Genomic DNA, 21,078 nt, shown 5'->3' with positions numbered 1-21,078 from the left:
GCGCCATTGCACTCCAGCCTGGGTAACAAGAGTGAAACTCTGTCTCAAAAAAAAAAAAGATGAATAAAATGGGTAAATCCCTAGCAAGACTGACAAAAAAATATTACCAGTATCAGAAATAGAAAAACGAATGATCACTATAGACCATACAGACAATAAGATAATAAGATAACACTTATTCACTATAACTATTAGCACTGTCGTGCAGAAATACAAAGAAGCTGACTCCCCAAATTATGGTTTATTTTTAAAAAAACAGAACTGGAACATTAGCCATTATTATTATTATTATTTTATTTCATGAATTTCTCCTCAGAAACATTAACCATTATTTTTAAGCAACCTTATTTGACTGTTTTTTTCCGATTTTCACTATCTATATTTACCTGTCTTTCCTATTCATTAAAACAACTTTTCTGGCTGGTTTCCTCATTACTGAATTAAATGATATGTCTTACTTATTTAAAACAATTCTGAAACTAGGATTAGAAAAAAGCTTCACAAATATGACAAAGATTTTCTACCAGCAAGCCTACAGCCAACTTCATAGTGGCAAATTATTATTAAAAGCTCCATTTACTCAAATATTAGGAACTAGTCAAGAATATGTGTTATCATCATTTCTATTTAGCATTATGCCAGAGTTCAAAATAATAAGACAAAGACAAGACAAAAGGATTAAAAAGAGGAAAAAAAGATTATTATTCAGAGGACATAATTATGTGCACAGAAAATTCAAAAGCATCTACTCACAAGTATTAGAATAGAGAAATTCAGCAAGACAGCTGAACAAAAAGGTCAATACATCAAAATCTATTTAATTTCTCTATATTAATAACATAGAAAATGAAAATTTCCAAAAGAATTCTATTTAAAATAATTTCAAAAAACATTGGTTATCTAGGAATAAATTTAACGTTAAGATACGCAAGATACTGAAGTGTGAAGTATAAAGAAAATCCAAATAAATGAAGGGGGTATATCATGTTCATAGAGACTTGATATTAGAAAGATGTTACCTCTCACCCTATCGATCTAAAGCAAAACTGTCAAGGCTGAGCATGGTGGCTCACGCCTGTAATCCCCAGTACTCTGGGAAGCTGAGGTAGGTGGATAACCTGAGGTCAGCAGTTTGAGGCCAGCCTGACTAATATGGTGAAATGCTATCTCTACTAAAAATACAAAAATTATGGCTGGGCATGGTGGCATGCGCCTGTAACCTCAGTTGCTCGGGAGGCTGAGGCAGGAGAATCACTTGAACCCAGGAGGTGGAGGCTGCAGTGAGCTGAGATTGTGCCACTGCACTCAGGTATGGGCAACAGAATAAGACTCCAACTCAAAAAAAAAAAAAAAAAAAAAAAAAAAAAAAAAAAAAAAAAAAAAAAAAAAAAAAAAAAAAATCAGCCAGGAGTGGGTGGTGGTGTGCACCTGTAGTCTGAGCTCCTCAGAAGGCTGGGACATGAGAATTCCTTGAACCTGGGAGGCAGAGGTTGCAGTAAGCCAAAATCATGCCACTGCACTCCAGCCTGGGCAACAGAATGAAACTCCGTCCCCCAAAAAATAAATAAATAAAAATAAAGCAACACCGTCTAATAGAAATATAACGAGATCCACATGTACAATTAAAACATTTTTAGTGGCTGGGCATGGTGGCTCATGCCTGTAATCCCAGCACTTTGGGAGGCCGAGGCGGGCAGATCACAAGGTCAAGAGAACAACCATCCTGGCCAACATGGTGAAACCCCATCTCTACTAAAAATACAAAAGTTAGCTGGGCGTGGCGGCGTGTGCCTGTAGTCCCAGCTACTCAGGAGACTGAGGCAGGAGAACTGCTGGAACCCAGGAAGCGGAGGTTGCAGTGAGCCAAGATTGTACCACTGCACTCCGCCTGACACCTGGTGACAGAGTGAGACTCTGTCTCAAAAAAAAAAACCTCAATAAAAACATTTTTAGTGGCCACATTAAAAACAAAAACAGGTAAAATTAATTTTAATCATAATTTTATTTAATCCAGTATATCAAAAATACTAATGATTTTTACATTTTTGGTATTAATCCTTGAATCCAAGTGAAATCAATTTTAATAATAATTTTATTTATTAATGAATGCTACATTTTTGGTATTAAATCCTTGAATCCAGTGTATATTTTATGGCTCTAGTACATATAAACTTGAACTAGCCACATATTACATGTTCAATAGCCACATGTGGCTAGTGGCTACCATAATGGACAGCACAGATTTAGACATCTGAAGTAATCCTAATCAAAACTGGAGCAGAGGTTTTTGTGAAAATCAATATGCTGATTCTTGAAAGATAACAATACTAGAAACTATAGGCCAGGCACAGTGGCTTACACCTATAATCCTAGCACTTTGGGAGGCCGACCTGCGCTCAGGAGCTGGAGACCAGACTGCGTAACACGGTGAAGCCCCATCTCTATTAAAATACAAAAAATTAGCTGGGTGTGGCAGTGTGTGCCTGTAGTCAGCTACTTGGGAGGCTGAGGCAGGAGAATCGCTTGAACCTGGGAGGTGGAGGTTGCAGAGGGCTGAGATTGCGCCACTGCACTCCAACTGGGCCACAGAGGGAGACTCTGTCTCCAAAAAAGAAAAAAGAAAATACAACCACCACATATTGAGACTTATGATAAACATATTGAGACTTATGATAAAACTACACAAAGAGAAATTGGCATTGGTTTCAAGGATAGAAACAGACTGATGGAAAAGAATAGAGTCCAGAACATGTATGTGGACACCTGATTATGATAAATCAGGGTACCAGGGAAAGCATGCTGATTTAATTAAATTGTGCTGGGTCAATGCCTTATAGGAAAAAAAAAAAAAAGGATCTTGACTCCTAATACATTATATTACATACAAACAAAAATCAGTTCTACATGGTTTGTAGAGCTAAATGATAATAAACCTTTTAGAAGAAAACAGGAAAAAAACCAAACTGGACACACACACAAACACACTGATAAATGAGTAAATGAGACTAAAAATGATTTGCTTACTTCTTCTGGATGAAAGGTAGGAGGCAAGGTTGGTGACGGTGCAAAAGGAGGTGGAGAGATAACCTTTCTTTCTTCTAGCTGGGCCATTATTTCCTTTCGTCGGCGATGTAGTTCATCTAGACTAGGATGAGGCTGGGGAGGAGGAGGAAGCCGGCTATAAGGTGGTTCCTAAAAACAGAAAGATTAGTTAAAATTGAAAGAGAATTTCAGGACAGATTAATTCGTTTAATATTCAGCATATATTTTAAGTTAAGAAGCAACTTGTAAACCCTTCTTAACATTGGGAAATACCAAGACTTAATAGAACAATGGAAAACAAACCCCCCAAATGCTCAAGATCTTCCAAAGTGCTAAATTTAGGTTTCTTTTATTTAGTCATAATTTCCAAGTAGATCTAGAATTGTTAATTAAACCTTCTGAAGTTCAGAAACTAGAATGGTTAGTTATGGGGAAGGAGGCAGAATTTTCTCATTAGTAAGTTAAAAAAATACCCAAATTATGAAAAGATAAAAAAAGAAGCTCTCTTATAAAAAAGAAGTTATCAAAGGGTTACTGTCATTCCATAGAAAGGAATCACTGCAAGCAATAATCAAATTAAGTCTATGTAATAAGAAAAAAAATGCAGCATACTCTGAGGTACGAAGCTCTGATCCGAGGTGGATGAGGAGCCACTGGATAGTAACTCTCGATCTGTTGGTATCTTTCTCTGGATTCTGGTACATAGGATGGTACTGCTGCAGGTGGAATCTCAATGGGTATAGGGCTTTCTCGGAATATCTCTTCTCTCGTGTACGACTGAGCAGGGTACACTTGACGGCCATCATAGTGAGATGGGTATATAGGTGGGTACTGCTGTGGCTGTGTGCCATACTGAGAGTTTACAACACGATCTTGGAGGTAAGGTGGATAATGATCCAAGTAGGGAGGAGCAGGTTCAGGAGCAGATGGTGGAGGTCTGACAAAGCGGGACACACATTGTGGTGGTGGAGTATAATACATACCTGTACAACATAATAGAAGAATCAAAGGCACTAATGAGCCAATCTAGTTTTCTACATAAGACTTTACCTTTTAAAATACTGAAACACGAAAGTATTGATAATCTAATTTCTTTAGAAGTTTTCCCTCTGCTTATATAATCAGGTTAACTTTAAAAAAAAAATAACAAGCAAAATTACCTGTAAAAGTCATTGAAAAAAGTACCCTACTTAAAATCTATAATAGTAGATTGGCTCTCATTGTTTGACCCTCTTTCTGGTGTGTCTTAATGCAATGAAGACACTTGAAAACAAAAAACTGCATTTCCCAGATATCCTTGAAGTCAGGTTCTACAAATCAACCACTTGCATGAGTTTTGAATTTGAAGCTGAAATAACTGGGAAGAGATAAGGACACAAAAGGCCAATTTTGCTGGTGCAGATTAGTTACTGCTTCGCTCTAGAGTTCTTGAGACAACAGTTGTGGCAATAGTTTCTCAATTTTCGGACTTTTGCCTCAAATGATGTGATCTTGGAATTAAGCAGTGAGGACAGAAAGTTTCTATTTCTACTGCTTCCTCATTGTAACAAGTTCTCCAGCAGCTAGCTCTGGAGCGTTGTTTGCTTCTCTAGGGCCTCCACCAATATGGCAGGCACCTAACTCCTGCACTAAATCTCTTTCTGCTTAATATAGCTCAAATAATTCATCTAAAAGTGAAACCAGGCTATAAAAATGGTTGCATTTTTCCTATAATGGATAGTCAAAAGGAAGACACAAATCACATTTCATCATATTTTGCATGAATTAGTATTGCCATATCAATTAAAAACTATTCTTATGAATGTAAAGACAACATGATTCAAAATTAACTGACAGACTTGGAAAAAGAAAAGAGGGCACTTTTAATCTATTCTCCTTTTAAAAATTATAGTATCATACTGCTTCTGACAGAGAGATCCAAGACGTACAATCATTCAGTATTTTACACATAAATTGTGTATGTAAAACAGTTTATCTTCTTTCCTTCATTCTCCATACCTGGTATTATCATTGAAGCTGGCTAATTTTCAAATCTTTCTATTTTCTAAATCCCTTCTTCTCCTTTCCCACCACACCAATTCCTCAATTCTCACACCAGGATTAACAGTCTCCTAACTCAACTCTCATCTTTCCAATGCATTCATAATTTTTCTTTCTATTCCAAATAGCTTTATTTGGGGCATTTCTTCCACTAAGTCTTTTTGATTCCTCAAGTTCTCAATGATCTCCCTTGAGTCTTTCAGTCTATTTCTACAAAGCTAATATTAACCACAACAACAGATCACTTAATTTTTAAAACATACATAACCACACACATGCATACACTACTCACACATAGAAATAGTTTTCTATTCTTGACCATTATTTATTCTAGTCTGTAAACTCTCTAAAGGTATGTATGCTGCATTTTTTCATATATATTACAGGGTCCAGAAAAATAATAATTAAAAGGAAGGAAAATGTACTATGGTGTTTAATTTACAAACACTACAACATTAATTCTTGGCCAGGCATGGTGGCTCACACCTGTAATCCCAGCACTTTGGAAGGCCAAGGCAGGCAGATCACCTAAGGCCAGAAGTTTGAGACCAGCCAGGCTACCATGGTGAAACCCTGTTTCTACTAAAAGTACAAAAATTAGCTGGGCATGGTGGCATGCACCTGTAATCCCAGCTACCTAGGAGGCTGACGCAGGAGAATCACTGGAATCTAGGAAGCAAAGGCTGTAGTGAGCTGAGATCAGGCCACTGTACGCCAGCACTCCAGCCTGGGCGACAGAGCAAGACTGTTAAAAAAAAAAAAAGTGTGTGTGTGTGTGTGTGTGTATATATATACACATATATATATTTTTTTAATGCTTGAAGAAAATTTTAGTCAGGAGAATATATACTGCCCTACTCAGCAAATTTCCATTGCCTACTTGTGTGACTTGTTATTTCCATAAATATTATATATGAATATGTTTATTAAGCAACTGCTTTTAGTAGATAAGGCAGTTTGATTTTTATTGCTTTGTTTCATTTATTTCATAATATTTAGTAGATCATAAAATCTCAGTTTTTTCCAAAGTATTAAAAAATGCATTTATCTATTTACTTAAGAGGCTGCTGTGTAAAACATCACTCTGATCTGAACGGTTCTCATAACTCCTAAAAAAAGTGAGCAATATAAATGAAAAATAGTTACCCTGCTGATAAGGTGCTGGTTCAAATGGTGGAGCCGCTCCTCGAGGATCCTGATAATAAACATCTGTCTGTTGTGCTGGATATAACTGCGAACCTCGAGGTACCATCTGAAGTGGTTTGGTGACAGGCATTGGAGGCAGATCTGTTGGCCCCCTTGGAGGTATAGGATGTGGATTCACAGGTAAGGCAGAAATACTCTTAGGGACAGATTCTAGCCTAAGGGAATAAGATTATGGAATTTGTTTAAGGTCTTTCAAATTCTCATGTGCATAAACTGTTACAAGTAAAAATGATTGCCACAGTTTGGGAAACTCGCTTATTATAATACTCATCACTTCTACAAAATGTGCAAATTTTTATCTTATTTCCCCTATGCTAATTATTTCTCTCTTTTTTTCCCCCCCTTTTTGAGACAGACTCTTGCTCTGTCGCCCAAGATGGAGTGCAATGATGCAATCTCAGCTCACTAAAACCTCCATCTCCTGGGTTCAAGCAATTCTCATTCCTCAGCCTCCTGAGTAGCTGGGACTACAGGCATATGCCACCATGCCTGGCTAATTTTTGTATTTTTAGTAGAAATGGGTTTCACCATGTTGGCCAGGCTGGTCTCGAACTCCTGGCCTCAAGTGATTCATCCACCTTGGCCTCCCAAAGTGCTGGGATTACAGGTGTGAGCCACCACAGCTAGCCTAATCTAGTGCTAATTCTTTCTTAAAACACACTAGCATGAAAAATAGAAGTAAAAAGCAACAAAATAAAGGCCAAAAAAAAAAGTTTAAAAAAAAAATCCCAAAGATTAATTATTTTCTTTCTTCCTTTGACTTTATAAAAAATAAAATTTGAAATAAGAGTTAGGAAAAAGGACGTACAGGTCAGGAGGAGATCCAGGAGCACTACTGCTCAGATGATCTATTTTTCCTGGTTTTAGACTAGAATCATAGCTGGGGTCTGTCCCTCGTGGAATAAGCTGTGTTACTGTATTCCCTGCTGATACAATTCCATTTGGCAGAGCAGGCGGTTTTCTGTTAGGGAGATCCACTGCACCTTCATCTGGAAGGATAGTTGCTGAAGGCAGGCCCACCTCATTAAGTTGACCCAAAGAGGCACTCAAGGGTCTTCTCGGAACCAGGCGCTTGTTCATTTTGCGAAATCTATATAAAAAGCATAGGCACATATCAAAAAGCAAATATAAAAGCAAAACCAAGAACTAAAATGTACTTAAGAACATTATTTTATAGAAATATTCTCTCTTGAAACATTAACTCTTATCAACCTGAGAACTCAGTGTGTGTATTTTCCATAATATCTCAAGCGGCAAGACATATTGAATAAGTATAAAATTCCTCACTAAAATGTGTAACATAGGCCGAGTGCAGTGGCTCACACCTGTAATCCCAGCACTTGGGGAGGTTGAGGCAGGAGGATCATGAGGTCAAGAGATTGAGACCATCCTGGCCAACATGGTGAAATCCCGCCTCTACTAAAAATACACAAATTGGGTGGGTGTGGTGGTGTGTGTCTGTTATCCCAGCCACTCAGGAGGCCGAGGCAGGAGAATTGCTTGAACCGGGAGGCAGAGGTTGAAGTGAGCTGAGGTCACTCCACTGCACTGTAACCTGGAGGCAAAGTAAGAATATATCTCAAGAAAAAAAGTATAACATTTGTAACATTATAAATTATGCAATTAATATTTTTGCTATAATATACTTCTGTGGACACTTGCATTTCTAAAAGTTATTGGAGAAGCTAGTAGAAAAATCTTCAGAAGACAGTTTCTGAAATATTTTACTTTAACTCGCCCTCAAATGCCCTGGGTGTAGTACAATGAGCCAATGTTAAAAATTAAGAATAAAAGAAAAACAAAGCCAGTATGCACTGTGAAACATTTATCATTCACTCTGTTAAAAAATTTAAGCAGCTAGGCATGGTGGCTCACACCAGTAATCTCAGCACTCTGGGAGGCTGAGGCAGGCAAATCATTTGAGCTCAGGAGTTTGAGACCAGCCTGAGCAAGATGGTGAAACCCTACCTTTACCAAAAATATAAAAACTTATCCGGGTGTGGTGGTGCATGCCTGTGGTGCCAGCTACTGGGGAGGCTGAGGTGGGAGGATCACTTGAGCCCAGGAGGCAAAGGTGAGCCAAGACTGCACCAATGCACTCCAGCCTGGGCAGCACAGTGAGACCCTGTCTTAAAAAAAAAAAAAATTTAATTTAGGCAATTAAGGATAGTGACTTTTATTAGAACTGCTTCAGAGATGCTGATGTTATGTGTGCCAATACAAAATTAAAGTTCTTTTAAAAGTAGGTTAATGGAAACAATACAGAATAATTTCCTAAGTTTAAATAGATGTGTGAAACAATAAGCACATCAATTCTGAAATCTAACCAAAGGAAAAAATATAAGCCAAGAGTCTAGGATCTTTGTTACTCAACAATGAAAGCAAGTCCAATTACAACTGCTAATGCATTTTTATTTTCAAATAAAACACCAGCGGGGTGTGGGGGCTCACATCTGTAATCCCAGCACTTTGGGAGGCCAAGGTGGGCAGATCGCTGAGATCAGGAGTTGAGACCAGCCTGACCAATATGGTAAAACCCCATCTCTACTAAAAATACAAAAAATAGCCAGGCGTGGCAGTGGGTGCCTACAGACCCAGCTACTCGAGAGGCTGAGACAGAAGATTTGCCTGAACCAAGGAGGCGGAGGTTGCAGTGAGCCAAGATCGCGCCACCTACACTCCAGCCTAGGTGACAGAGCGAGACTCTGTCTCAAAATATATATATATATGATTAAAAAATAAATAAATTAATTAATTAAAAAAAATAAAAATAAAACCCCATCAGAGTAATACTGTTTTTCCACATTTCCCACAGCTGACAAATTTTTGGTGGTGGTGGTCGGTAGGGAAGAAAACTACCCTTCAGGGATAATTAGAGTTTGGTATATCAGTATGGAACACTGTTCTTTTATACATTAGCTTTATATTCATATAAGATGATTGTTTGCAAAAGTACAGTCATATATTACTGCTTAGTAATTTTTTCCTCCACTTATACTCTTGGAAATTCCTTTATGTCAGTTCATTTCAGGCTGGTTTTTTCTTTTCTTTTTTTGCTATTAAAATAATGTGCTGGGTGCAATGGCTCACACCTGTAATCCCAGCACTTTGGGAGGCTGAGGCGGGTGGATCACTTGAGCTTAGGAATTCAAGACCAGAATGAGAAACATGGCAAAACTCTGTCTCTATCAAACATACAAAAATTAGCGGGGTGTGGTGGTATGCACCTGTGGTCTCAGCTACTCGGGAGGCTGAGGTGAGAGGATCACTGCAGCCCAGAAGTTAAGGCTTCAGTGAGCCATGATCGCATCACTGCACTCCAGCCTGGGTGACAGAGTGAAACCCTGTCTCAAAAAAACAAATGAGTAAAAAAGTAACAGAGAATTATGAACATGTTCTTGCACCCTGTGTGAATAACCAATGAAGGCAGAATGAGGTCAAAGAACATGCAAATTAGATAGAAATTTTTTTTTTTTTTTTTTTGAGACGGAGTTTCGCTCTTGTTACCCAGGCTGGAGTGCAATGGCGCGATCTCGGCTCACCGCAACCTCCGCCTCCTGGGTTCAGGCAATTCTCCTGTCTCAGCCTCCTGAGTAGCTGGGATTACAGGCACGCGCCACCATGCCCAGCTAATTTTTTGTATTTTTAGTAGAGGCGGGGTTTCACCATGTTGACCAGGATGGTCTCGATCTCTTGACCTCGTGATCCACCCGCCTCGGCCTCCCAAAGTGCTGGGATTACAGGCTTGAGCCACCGCGCCCGGCCCCTTCTTTCCTTTTTTAACAACTAAAAACAAACAAACATAACCTCTCTTACTACTCTGTGGTTTCTTGCTTTCCTAAATATTTAAATCTCTTATATATCTAGAGTTCCTTTTAGTATAAAGATTGAGGTAAGAATCCAGCTCTATTTTTCAAATAGGTGACACTTATTTTCTATCATTCTTTTGGTCACTGATGTGAAATGCCATCTTTAGCACATATGTTAAGCTCCTATATGCATCTCAAGCTCCTCCTAGATTCTCTACTGCATTTCATTCATCTATCTATTCCTATGCAAAACACTATAGTCTTTTATTCACTGCAGTCCATAATGTTAATAGTTATTAGTCTAGTTCTTGTCAAAGACTTCTTTTTCAGAATGTTCTTGGCTATTTGTACCTATATATTCTTTACAAGTGAACTTCTGATAGGACCTTAACATGATCATGTTGAGATTTAAATTAGGATTTTTGGAATGTATTGTTTACAGGAATATAAAATTTTATTTATTTATTTTTTGAGACGGAGTTTCGCTCTTGTTACCCAGGCTGGAGTGCAATGGCGCGATCTCGGCTCACCGCAACCTCCGCCTCCTGGGTTCAGGCAATTCTCCTGTCTCAGCCTCCTGAGTAGCTGGGATTACAGGCACACGCCACCATGCCCAGCTAATTTTTTGTATTTTTAGTACAGACGCGGTTTCACCATGTTGACCAGGACGGTCTTGATCTCTTGACCTCGTGATCCACCCGCCTCAGCCTCCCAAAGTGCTGGGATTACAGGCTTGAGCCACCGCGCCTGGCCAGGAATATAAAATTTTTATAGCATCAAACCTTATGCAAGAACACAGTATGTTTACTCAATATTTCTCTTATGCCCCTAGGTAATTTATTGGTTCAATTTATACACATCCTGATTATTCTTTACAAATTTATTATTTGGTATTTATCTTTTTGTGTTGTTGCTAAAGCAGAAGAAATCTTTAATTTTAACTTATTTTTAAATTGGTTATGTCTCTTTTTAGTTTACATGAGGGCAATTCATTTTTGTGATTTTTAAAATTTGCTCTTACTAAATTCTCATTTCTTTTGTTTCTTGTACTAAAGTTTTTCCCAATAATTTTATAACTATTTGATTCTCTCTTACATACATTAGCTACTATTTCCATAATGTTAAATAATAGAAAATTTTACTACTAATTACTAGCAGAAAATTTTGCCTTATCCTTGACTTCAATGAGACTGAATTAAATATTTTGCTATGGCCAGGCGCGGTGGCTCAAGCCTGTAATCCCAGCACTTTGGGAGGCCGAGGTGGGTGGATCACGAGGTCAACAGATCGAGACCATCCTGGTCAACATGGTGAAACCCCGTCTCTACTAAAAATACAAAAAATCAGCTGGGCATGGTGGCGCATGCCTGTAGTCCCAGTTACTCGGGAGGCTGAGGCAGGAGAATTGCCTCAACCCAGGAGGTGGAGGTTGCGGTGAGCCAAGATCGCGCCATTGCACTCCAGCCTGGGTAACAAGAGTGAAACTCCGTCTCAAAAAAAAAAAAAAAAAATTTTTTTGCTAAGAGCTCATTTTATGTTAGGATATCAGCCCTCTGTATGTCATACTATTATATTGGCTTTTGATTTACAACATGATTTATTACCATGTTGAGAAAGTATATTTCTGTTGTATTACGTAATTTTAATTTTTAATTGACATTCAATTCCTTTGTCATTTTTTGGATATGATCATGTTATTTTCTTTTTTTTTCTTTCTTGAGACAGCGTTTCGCTCTTGTTGCCAAGGATGGAGTGCAATGACACGATCTTGGCTTGCTGCAACCTCCGCCTCCTGGGTTCAAGTGATTCTCCTGCCTCAGCCTCCCTAGTAGCTGGGACTACAAGCATGCGCCATCATGCCCAGCTAATTTTGTATCTTTAGTAGGGACAGGGTTTCTTCATGTTGGTCAGGCTGGTTTCCAACACCTGACCTGAGGTGATCCACCCGCCTCAGCCTCCCAAAGTGCTGGGATTACAGGCATAAGCCACCACACCTGGCCCAATCATGGTATTTTTCTAAGTTATGATCATTATGTTGTACCACTTTTACACTGAGTCACGGCATCCACTGTCTTCTTTTTCAAAAATTATATTATTCATACTAAAAAAAAACAAAAAACAAAACCTACAGCACCCAATATTCCCAGGTAGTCTCCCATCCAAGTACTAACTGAGCCTGACCATGCTTAGCTTCCAAGATCAGATGAGCTCAGGTGCATGCAGGGTGTTACACTCATAGACATGGCATCTATTTTAATGTATTATTGAATTATATTTAAATTTTTGAGATTTTTAATATTAATATGTGCAATAGATTTGCAGTTTTCTTTAATTGTGTTATCTTTGTTAAACTTAATGGCAATGTTACATCGGATTTATAAACAAATTAAGAGTTTGTATGTGGGTGTGGTGGCTTCTGCCTGTAATCCTAGCACTTTAGGAGGCCAAGGCAGGAGGCTCCCTTGAGCCGAGGAGTTTGAGGCCACAAGTATTTCAAATTTTGTATTTTTCTTGGATTTTGGGATATTTGCATATGCATAAGGAGATGTCTTGGGGATAGGACCCAAATATATAACAGGAAATTTATTTATGTATCATATATATCTTTTACACATAGTCTGAAAGTAATTTTATACACTATTTTAAATAATTTTGTTCATGAAGTTTTGACTGCTATCTGTCACAAAGTCAGGTGTGGAAATTTCGACTTGTGGTCTCAAGTCAGCTTTCAAGCACTTTTGGATTTTGGAGCATTTCAGAATTTCAGAAGAGGAATGCTCAAGCTGTGTTACATACTAAAACTTTCTCATTTGTTGAAGATAAAACACCTGCTCTTTCTGTATTTCTCTATGTCAGCAAATTATTCTACTTAGATCTTATTCCGAAGTCTCCTGACTTTCACACTTACTTTTCCAGTTCCTCCTGTGAGTGTGCAAACGTACAGCTGGCCCCACGAGGGCATCCTCCTCTCTGCTTCATATCTCGACACATGTATGTTTTGTATTTGCTATGCTGTGGAGGCTAAAACCAAAATCAAAACATTAGATATGTAATAACCCCTCACAAAAAACATAAATTTTGTGTTGTCATTTTAAGATCTTGAGAATTTAAAGAAGTAATTCACACGCTTATTTAGATAACTAAGAGCCAAAGTGCTGGAAAGGCTAAAGCCTCAGAGAGTTCAAATATATATAAAGCAAAAACAAAGAAGGTAGTCCTAGTTTTTCTGATATGTTGATATTAATTCTCAAACGTTTAAGTAGCATTATGTAAATTCTTGAATACATCTCATGGGCATTCTTTGTTTTATACGGAAAAAAAATCTCATGAGGGCACTATGATCTCATTTCCACATTTTTTTTTTTTTTTTTGGGACTGAGTTGCTCAGGCTGGAGTGCAGTGGTGTGATTTTGGTTCATTGCAACCTCCGCCTCCCAGGCTCAAGCAATTCTCCTGCCTCAGCCTCCCGAGTAGCTGGGATTACAGGTGTCCACCACTCTGCCCAGCTGATTTTTGTTTTTTAGTAGAGATATGGTTTTACCATGTTGGCCAGGCTGGTCTTGAATTCCTGGCCTCAAGTGATCCACCTACCTCGGCCTCCCAAAGTGCTGGGATGACAGGCATGAGCCACCACGCCTGGCCCATTTCCACATTTTATAATGAAAAAAACAAACCACTGTAGTTTAAGACTTTCAAAGATATAAATTATCCTCCACAATACAATGTTCAATATAGCTATATGTATGTCTCCTTACAACACACCACAAAAACTACAAAAGGCCCTATTATCAAATAATACTCTGTAACCAAATATTCTGTAACTAAGTCTTGAATAATATACCAAGGACTTAAAATATCTCCAAAAGTACAAATAAGACTTACTATTTACAACTCGAGGATAAGGCAAGAGGATGGAATTGAAAGTTAATGAAATATGAGACACAACACTAAACTGGACAAAATTTAGTTTGTTTTATCACCATATGGCAAACTTTAAAGGTTAGTCTTGTTACTTTTGTTATTTTCTTCAAGATGTCTACTGAAACAGAGAGTTAAAAATTCTGGGTTCTTGGCCGGGCGCGGTGGCTCAAGCCTGTAATCCCAGCACTTTGGGAGGCCGAGGCGGGTGGATCACAAGGTCAAGAGATCGAGACCATCCTGGTCAACATGCTGAAACCCCGTCTCTACTAAAAATACAAAACATTAGCTGGGCATGGTGGCGCGTGCCTGTAATCTCAGCTACTCAGGAAGCTGAGGCAGGAGAATTGCCTGAACCCAGGAGGCGGAGGTTGCGGTGAGCCGAGATCCCGCCATTGCACTCCAGCCTGGGTAACAAGAGTGAAACTTCGTCTCAAAAAAAAAAAAAAAAAAAAATTCTGGGTTCTCCTTTCTTTTATGCCTAATCATAAAGCTCTGACCTGTGTTTAGATAGGTTAGGAAAATCATACCCAGATTACTCTACTTAGCAGGACACTTTATAATTCTTTCCTCAAGCAAAAAGGAATACTGAAAAATCTATTACTATTTACCTGAGACAGGTAAATTAAGAGTTTTAAGTTCACAGGCTTACTACTGCAAAAAAAAGATCTAATAATCCTAATATAAATCCTAAGGGCAAAATAAAATTACTGGGAATAAAATGTAAAACTCCAGCTATGTTATTATATTCTACTGCTGTATTTCATTTAAAAACTTTGAGGAAACTTTGGCCCACTGGCATAAGAGACATTATGAATGAAAAAAATCTTAAGGTATTAATATAAGAATATCTATAGAAACTTGAATAGTATTGGAAAGATACAGTATCAGCACTAAAAAGTGACACATCGTCAAACCAAAATGTAAAACAAACTAATGAGAATAATAATCTTACATAAATGGAACAAACTTCAGCACTCAATCTATTTTCTCCATCAAATGTTGCCATATCCAATGTGAAGACTGACTCTAGCACAACATCAGATCAATAAGGATTATTTAATGTCAATATTATCAGATAAAATCACCAGGCCAATGCAGTAAACTGTTAACCATGCCAAGGTAATTTATAGTTTCTACAGTCAGAGTCTCAAAATATTCATGTCCTCTTTCTGGCTTTGTATCTGTAGGTATACCCACAGCGGTTTACCTATAATTTTAAGGCACACTCATGGTAGGTTAACTCTAAGTTTTAAACAGTTTCCTTACCTGCTGCTGATCTGCTCCTTTTTTGCTGTGGTTCTGGATATAATCAACCAGCCCATGTACCACTGTACGCACAGCAACCAGCCCATTTTCCAGCTGTTCCCACGTAGGAGGAGGAGCATCTATACAACCAATAATAATGTTTTAAACTCTAAGTTACTCAATATTTTTCCCAATATCAAATTAATAAAAGAGTTAGTGGATAACATTTCAGTGAAACCAAGTTAAGCTTTACACCTTAGCGTTTTAGGTGACAGCTTATTCTACCTAACCATCATTTCCCAGTTTTAAAATGTTGGCATCTAACCAATTTAGAACATTGCTCAGACCATCACTGTGTGGACCAAACAAAACTGAGGACTACCTGTAGTTAGTCAATTTGCATGTTTATTTTGAAGGTTTATATAAATCAAGTTTTGGTAAACAAAAAGCTTAAAACGTTTAATAGAGGAGCTATTATATAAAGCAACTCTGCTACATGTCTTCATTTAGTAGATATGTGCTCAGTGCCAGCACTACGTTTCATAAAGAAAAAATTATCTGTAAGGCTAAATATAAAATATTCTTTAAAAGGAACATATAAAATGAAATAAAAAGAGAGAAGTAGAGATAACTTCCTGTACAGACACCCTGGAAGAATTCTAGGTGATGGCATTTGAACTGGGCTTTGAAGGACACATAGAATCTGAAAAGGAAAAAGGTGAAGAGAACAACTATTCAAAAAAGTAGTTTTTGGAACATTTACTAAATCTGAGTTATTGTTTTAGTGGTTGGGGAAGCAATAGCAATTAAAACAAAAATCCCCATTATATTCAAGGAGAAGAGCCAGAGAATAACCAAGACAAATAAGTGAAATACAGAGTAGTATTTAGATAATGATGAATTGAAAAAGTAGAGCTAAGAAGAGAAGTGGGGCCAACATGTAAAATTTTAGAGCAAGGCCAGAAAAGTCCTCCTTGAGAAGGTTACATTCGATTAAAGACCTGAAAGAAGGGTTTAAGAGTGCCTACTGGAGATATTAGGGGAAAAACATCCAAGTTAGGGGGAAGAATAAGTGCAAAGTCCTTGATGTGGGAAGTGTGACTGGCATGTTGTGTGGAGGTGGAACCAGAGAGGAGGGAATTAAATGAAAACAGAGTAGGAAATGAGGCTGGAGAGAGGTAATGGAAGACCAGACCACATGAGGCCCTGTACATCACAGGAAAGATTTTGGCTTTTACTCTGAGTGCTAGAGAGCCACTGGAGAATTTATGAGGGGAGGTGATAGGATTACCCTGGCTCTTGGTAAAATCAGACAGACAATAGGAGGCTATTCCATAATCCACGGAGAGATGGGGATGGTAGCAGTGAAGGCAGATGGATTCTGGATGGATTTTAAAGGTAAGGCCTACAGAATTTGCTAATGGATCAGATATATATTATGAGAAAAAAGAAGAGTTGAGGTTTTTGGACTAAGCAACAGGAAGGATAGAGATGCCACAAACAGGATGACAGGGAAGAGATCATTTCTGGATAGATTCAGTTTGAAATGCTTATCAGATATTGAAGTAGAGATGATGGATGTTGAGAAAGTTTTATGAACAAATTCAGAAAAAAGGCATGTGCTGGATATATATTTCAAACTCCAAAAACCTATCAATTGTAACACATATTTTATGTGCCACGAAAGAAAAAAAAAGATTGTTAATTACGTCTTTGTACAAATGCATTCCAATTTCAGAAATGCTAAGATCTGAAATAATTATAAACCTCAGAACTGATAAAATACAGTAAATTTGTGAGTCACATAAATTATATTTGAAAATATGAGACAGATAAGATTATCTAGGAAATAGGGACACACAGAAAACAGAAACGGTATAGGATTAAACTCTGAGAACACTCCAAAGATGATAAGATATGGAGATGAGGAGAAAGCAGAGGATGCTGACAAGGAGTATCCAGTAAAGTAAGAAGGGAATTAGTAGCCTAGAAACCAAGAAAAAAGCATTTCAAGGAGGATAGAGTGAAGAACAATGTTGGCCAGGCACGGTGGCTCACACTTGTAATCCTAGCACTTTGGCAGGCGGATAACCTGAGGTCAGGAGTTCAAGACCAGCCTGGCCAACTTGGTGAAACCCCATTTCTACTAAAAATACAAAAATTAGCTGGGCATGGTAGTACATGCCAGTAATCCTAGCTACTCAGGACAAGAATTACTTGAAGCTGGGAAGCAGAGGTCACAGTGAGCTGAGATCGTGCCACTGGACTCCAGCCTGGGGGACAGAGTAAAACTCTGTCTCAGAAAAAGAACAATGTTAAATGCTGCCAAATCAAGTACATTAAGAACTGAGAACTGACCTTTGGAATTAGCTACATGGAAGTAATTTATGACCTTGATGAAATAAGTTTGCATAGAGCAGTGGAGATAAATGTCTGACTGGAGCTGAGTTCAAGAGCGTGCCATATAAAGAAATGAAGTAGGAGGTGGATGAGAAATGGGGTCAAAAACGGATTAGGAGCTTGTGGAAGTACTCTTTTGACTGCTCAGGATGATCGAAGCACAGCAGTCGAGGGAAAAAAAATCACTATATATTCAAGTAACATTGATCTGGTTTATGAAGCAATTTTGGGAGCAAATCTATAAAAGCAGGCTAATAAAAAACTAAGAGGGCTCTGAATGCATAGTGAAGGGTGTCAAACCTTATTCTATAAGCAATTCTATAAACACTGAAAATTTACGAGTGTGGAAGCAAGATCAGGAATGTGATTTATTTTACAGCAGTAAGTAGACTGGATTGCAGGAACTCATAGAGGAACTTGGAAGACATTCAGTTTCAGGGAAAGGGAATGAGGCTCTCAGAGGAAGTAATTATAAGCATGGCATATAGGGACATTGTGAAAGAAGAATAGATAAATCCTATTATATGAAACGGTATGTAGAGCAAGTGAAAGGAAAAGATGAGGCAAGACAAAATTAGGTTTTAAACTTGCATACTCAGATAATGAGGTCATTATCAGAGACAGGAAACATTAGAGGAAGAGCAGGTATCAATTAATGATGAGCTTGCTTCGAAGCACTCAAAGAATCTCAGTAAGCATTGGGAGATGTATCTGGAGTGATACAGAGATAACAGTGATAGAGATATTTAGCAGGCTGTATTCAATGCAAAGGTAATATCTGATACTAAGAATGAATAACCACCATCAGAGGACACAAAGAAGGCAAAATTCTAAGAGCATAACCTGGCTACTTTTTAGCGGGGAAGAGGGCAAAGCCTGGTACAAATAACACAGAAGTAGCATTCAGGTCAGAAGAGAACTATGAGATCACAGAAAGTTATCAAAAAAGTGCTCAACAACATTATCAAATGCTGAAAACAAATGAGAGTGATTTAAAGACTAAGAAAAAGCTTTTGGACTCAGAAACTGGGAATCTACTAGCGAATATTAAGATAGCTTCTTATCAGTAGTAGGCATAAACACAGAAAAGCTAAGATATCTTAGATTTAAGTATAAAGTGAAAAATGAAAGTTGGGTATATTTTCAGGTTAAGAAGGAGCAGAAAAAGCCTGAATAAGTAAAGATATACAAGAGAGGATACTTCAAGGAACAAAAGATCATGGAGAGGGCAAAAACAGGATCAAGGAAATGCAACTAAGGTTATATAATGGAGAAAAAAAATGAGAAAAACAAGATTTGGCAGAGGTAAGAATGGTAAAATACAACACAATTTTGTGATAGGAGAAAGAAGAAACATAAAGGGGACCAGAGAGATCTACTGTCCTGATGAAATGAGCAACAATGTAAAAAGCATTAAATAAATAATTAAAGTGAATTAGGCTGGGCGCAGTGGCTCATGCCTATAATCCCAGCACTTTTGGGGGCTGAGGTGGGTGGATCACCTGAAGTCAGGAGTTTGAGACCAGCCTGACTAACATGGAGAAATCCTGCCTCTACTACAAATACAAAATTAGCTTCCTATGCAAGACCCCCAAAATAAAAATAAAAATAAAAATAAATACAAAATTAGCTGGGCATGGTGGCACATCCCTGTAATCCCAGCTATTTGGGAGACTGAAGCAGGAGAATCACTTGAACCTGGGAGGCGGAGGTTGTGGTGAGCTGAGATAGCGCCATTGCACTCCAGCCTGGGCAACAAGAGTGAAATTCTGTCTCAAAAAATTAAATTAAATTAAATTAAAAAAATAAAAATAAAGTGAACTAACCTGAGATAAAGTGGAACAAGATTTAAAATGGAAATTTAAAATACTGTAAAAAAGATCTGGAGTAACTACTTTGGGAAACCCTAGAGGAATAACAAAAGATAATTAAAGAATCATTGCGCAGCACTAAAGGCACATATAAGATAGTCCATTAATTTCCTGTGGGTTTACCTGGACTAGGGTCAATGTTTGCTAACAGCTCCAAATGGGGTCTTAGTCGGTTCAAGTTTGCTGGGTCTCCAGTCCGCTGGAGAGCAATTGTTAGTTCCTGAACACTCTGTGCAAAAGAGGCTGGTGTCTGCAACTTAAAAAAGATAAATGTTTACTTTCCCAAAGGCCAGATAATCGTTTAAAGATAATTTATCTCACAATCATTTTTGCGATTTATTAAATTTAATTTTCATCTTCCCATACACCCTACACTTTGGCCAGACTAGATTACTTGCTATCCAAGTAAATTCTGTACTTCTCTGCATCCACAGCCTGGCATATTGTATACTGTACTGCTTCTGCTGTCACATTCTTCAAATGTGAGCCCTCTCTCAATTCAGCCTCCCATCAATTAGATATTTTAATGAGTCATCTTTGTGAATTGTTAATTCATGTTTCTCTCTCCATTAATTAACTAGAATTAGTGCTTTTTCTCATCATTCTTAATAAATTCTTTTGCATTATCCAATACGGTAACCTTAGCAACACATGGCTATTTAAATTTAAGTTAATTAAATAAAATAAAAATTTCAGTTCATTGGTTGAACAAGTCACATTTAAAGTGCTTAAAAGCTATGTGTGACTAGTGATCACCATATTGGACAGTGCACACATAGAACATTTTCATGATCACAGAAAGTTTATTGCTCTATAAAATATCACACAAAGTTTACCAGTTGTACAAAGGTCTCTGGATATTAAATTTAAGGCATTGCACATGATGCAAGAAAATTACTGTAGGATATACACCTAGTTATACAGTTCAGTTCAGACAGGAAGATTAACACCTTGTAGAATCTTTATAAAAAGCAAGCCAAGTTTCTCTTCAGAAGTAGAAAGGTACTCCTTTAATAGATCATTACTAAGGGTTTCTGTAAATTATAATCAGTTGCAAAACTTCAGATACAAGGTCTTATCCAAACCTAAGAGTTGCAGGTAAAGTCTAGTTAAAGGTATCCAGGGAAGACTTATAGGACAGAACAAACAACCTACATTGTAACTGAAAATTATGTACCATCTTTTTTTTTTTCCCTAAAGAGATAGGGTCTCACTCTGTTGCCCAGGTGCTAAGATAGCTCACTGTACCCTCAAACTCCTGAGTTCAAGGGATTCTCTTACCACAGCCTCTGGGACTACTGGCACCAGCCACCATACCTGGCTATTTTTTTTGTTTGGTTTGGTTTTTTGGTAGAAATGGTTATCACCAATCTTTCCCAGGCCATGCTTGAACTCCTGGCCTCAAGCAATCCTGCCACCTTGGCCTCCCGAAGTGCTGGGATTACAGGCATGAGCCACTGTGCCCATCCTACACCAAGCATTTAAAAAACACATTTCCCAATTCTCTTTTGACATCTGTATTGCCCATTCAAGGAATTCTATCT

At 37.9% G+C, this 21,078-nt stretch overlaps 1 protein-coding gene across 1 annotated transcript in view; it reads right to left on the bottom strand.

Moving 5' to 3' along the window:
- RC3H1 (ring finger and CCCH-type domains 1) overlaps window positions 1-21,078 on the bottom strand; it is a 93,459-nt gene that overhangs the window by 25,803 nt on the left and 46,578 nt on the right. Inside the window, exons 7-13 of the mRNA XM_017529911.2 lie at window positions 19,658-19,790; window positions 15,285-15,403; window positions 13,006-13,118; window positions 7,097-7,378; window positions 6,229-6,443; window positions 3,655-4,025; window positions 3,025-3,192 (exon numbers count right to left, since the gene is read on the bottom strand). Of these exons, the coding sequence (XP_017385400.1) occupies window positions 3,025-3,192; window positions 3,655-4,025; window positions 6,229-6,443; window positions 7,097-7,378; window positions 13,006-13,118; window positions 15,285-15,403; window positions 19,658-19,790 (1,401 nt within the window). The remainder of the gene's footprint in view (window positions 1-3,024; window positions 3,193-3,654; window positions 4,026-6,228; window positions 6,444-7,096; window positions 7,379-13,005; window positions 13,119-15,284; window positions 15,404-19,657; window positions 19,791-21,078) is intronic.

This window comes from Cebus imitator, unplaced genomic scaffold, assembly GCF_001604975.1.
Source record: "Cebus imitator isolate Cc_AM_T3 unplaced genomic scaffold, Cebus_imitator-1.0 Scaffold62, whole genome shotgun sequence".
Taxonomy (NCBI): Eukaryota; Metazoa; Chordata; class Mammalia; order Primates; family Cebidae; genus Cebus; species Cebus imitator.
This window is presented reverse-complemented; position numbering and strand designations above follow the sequence as displayed.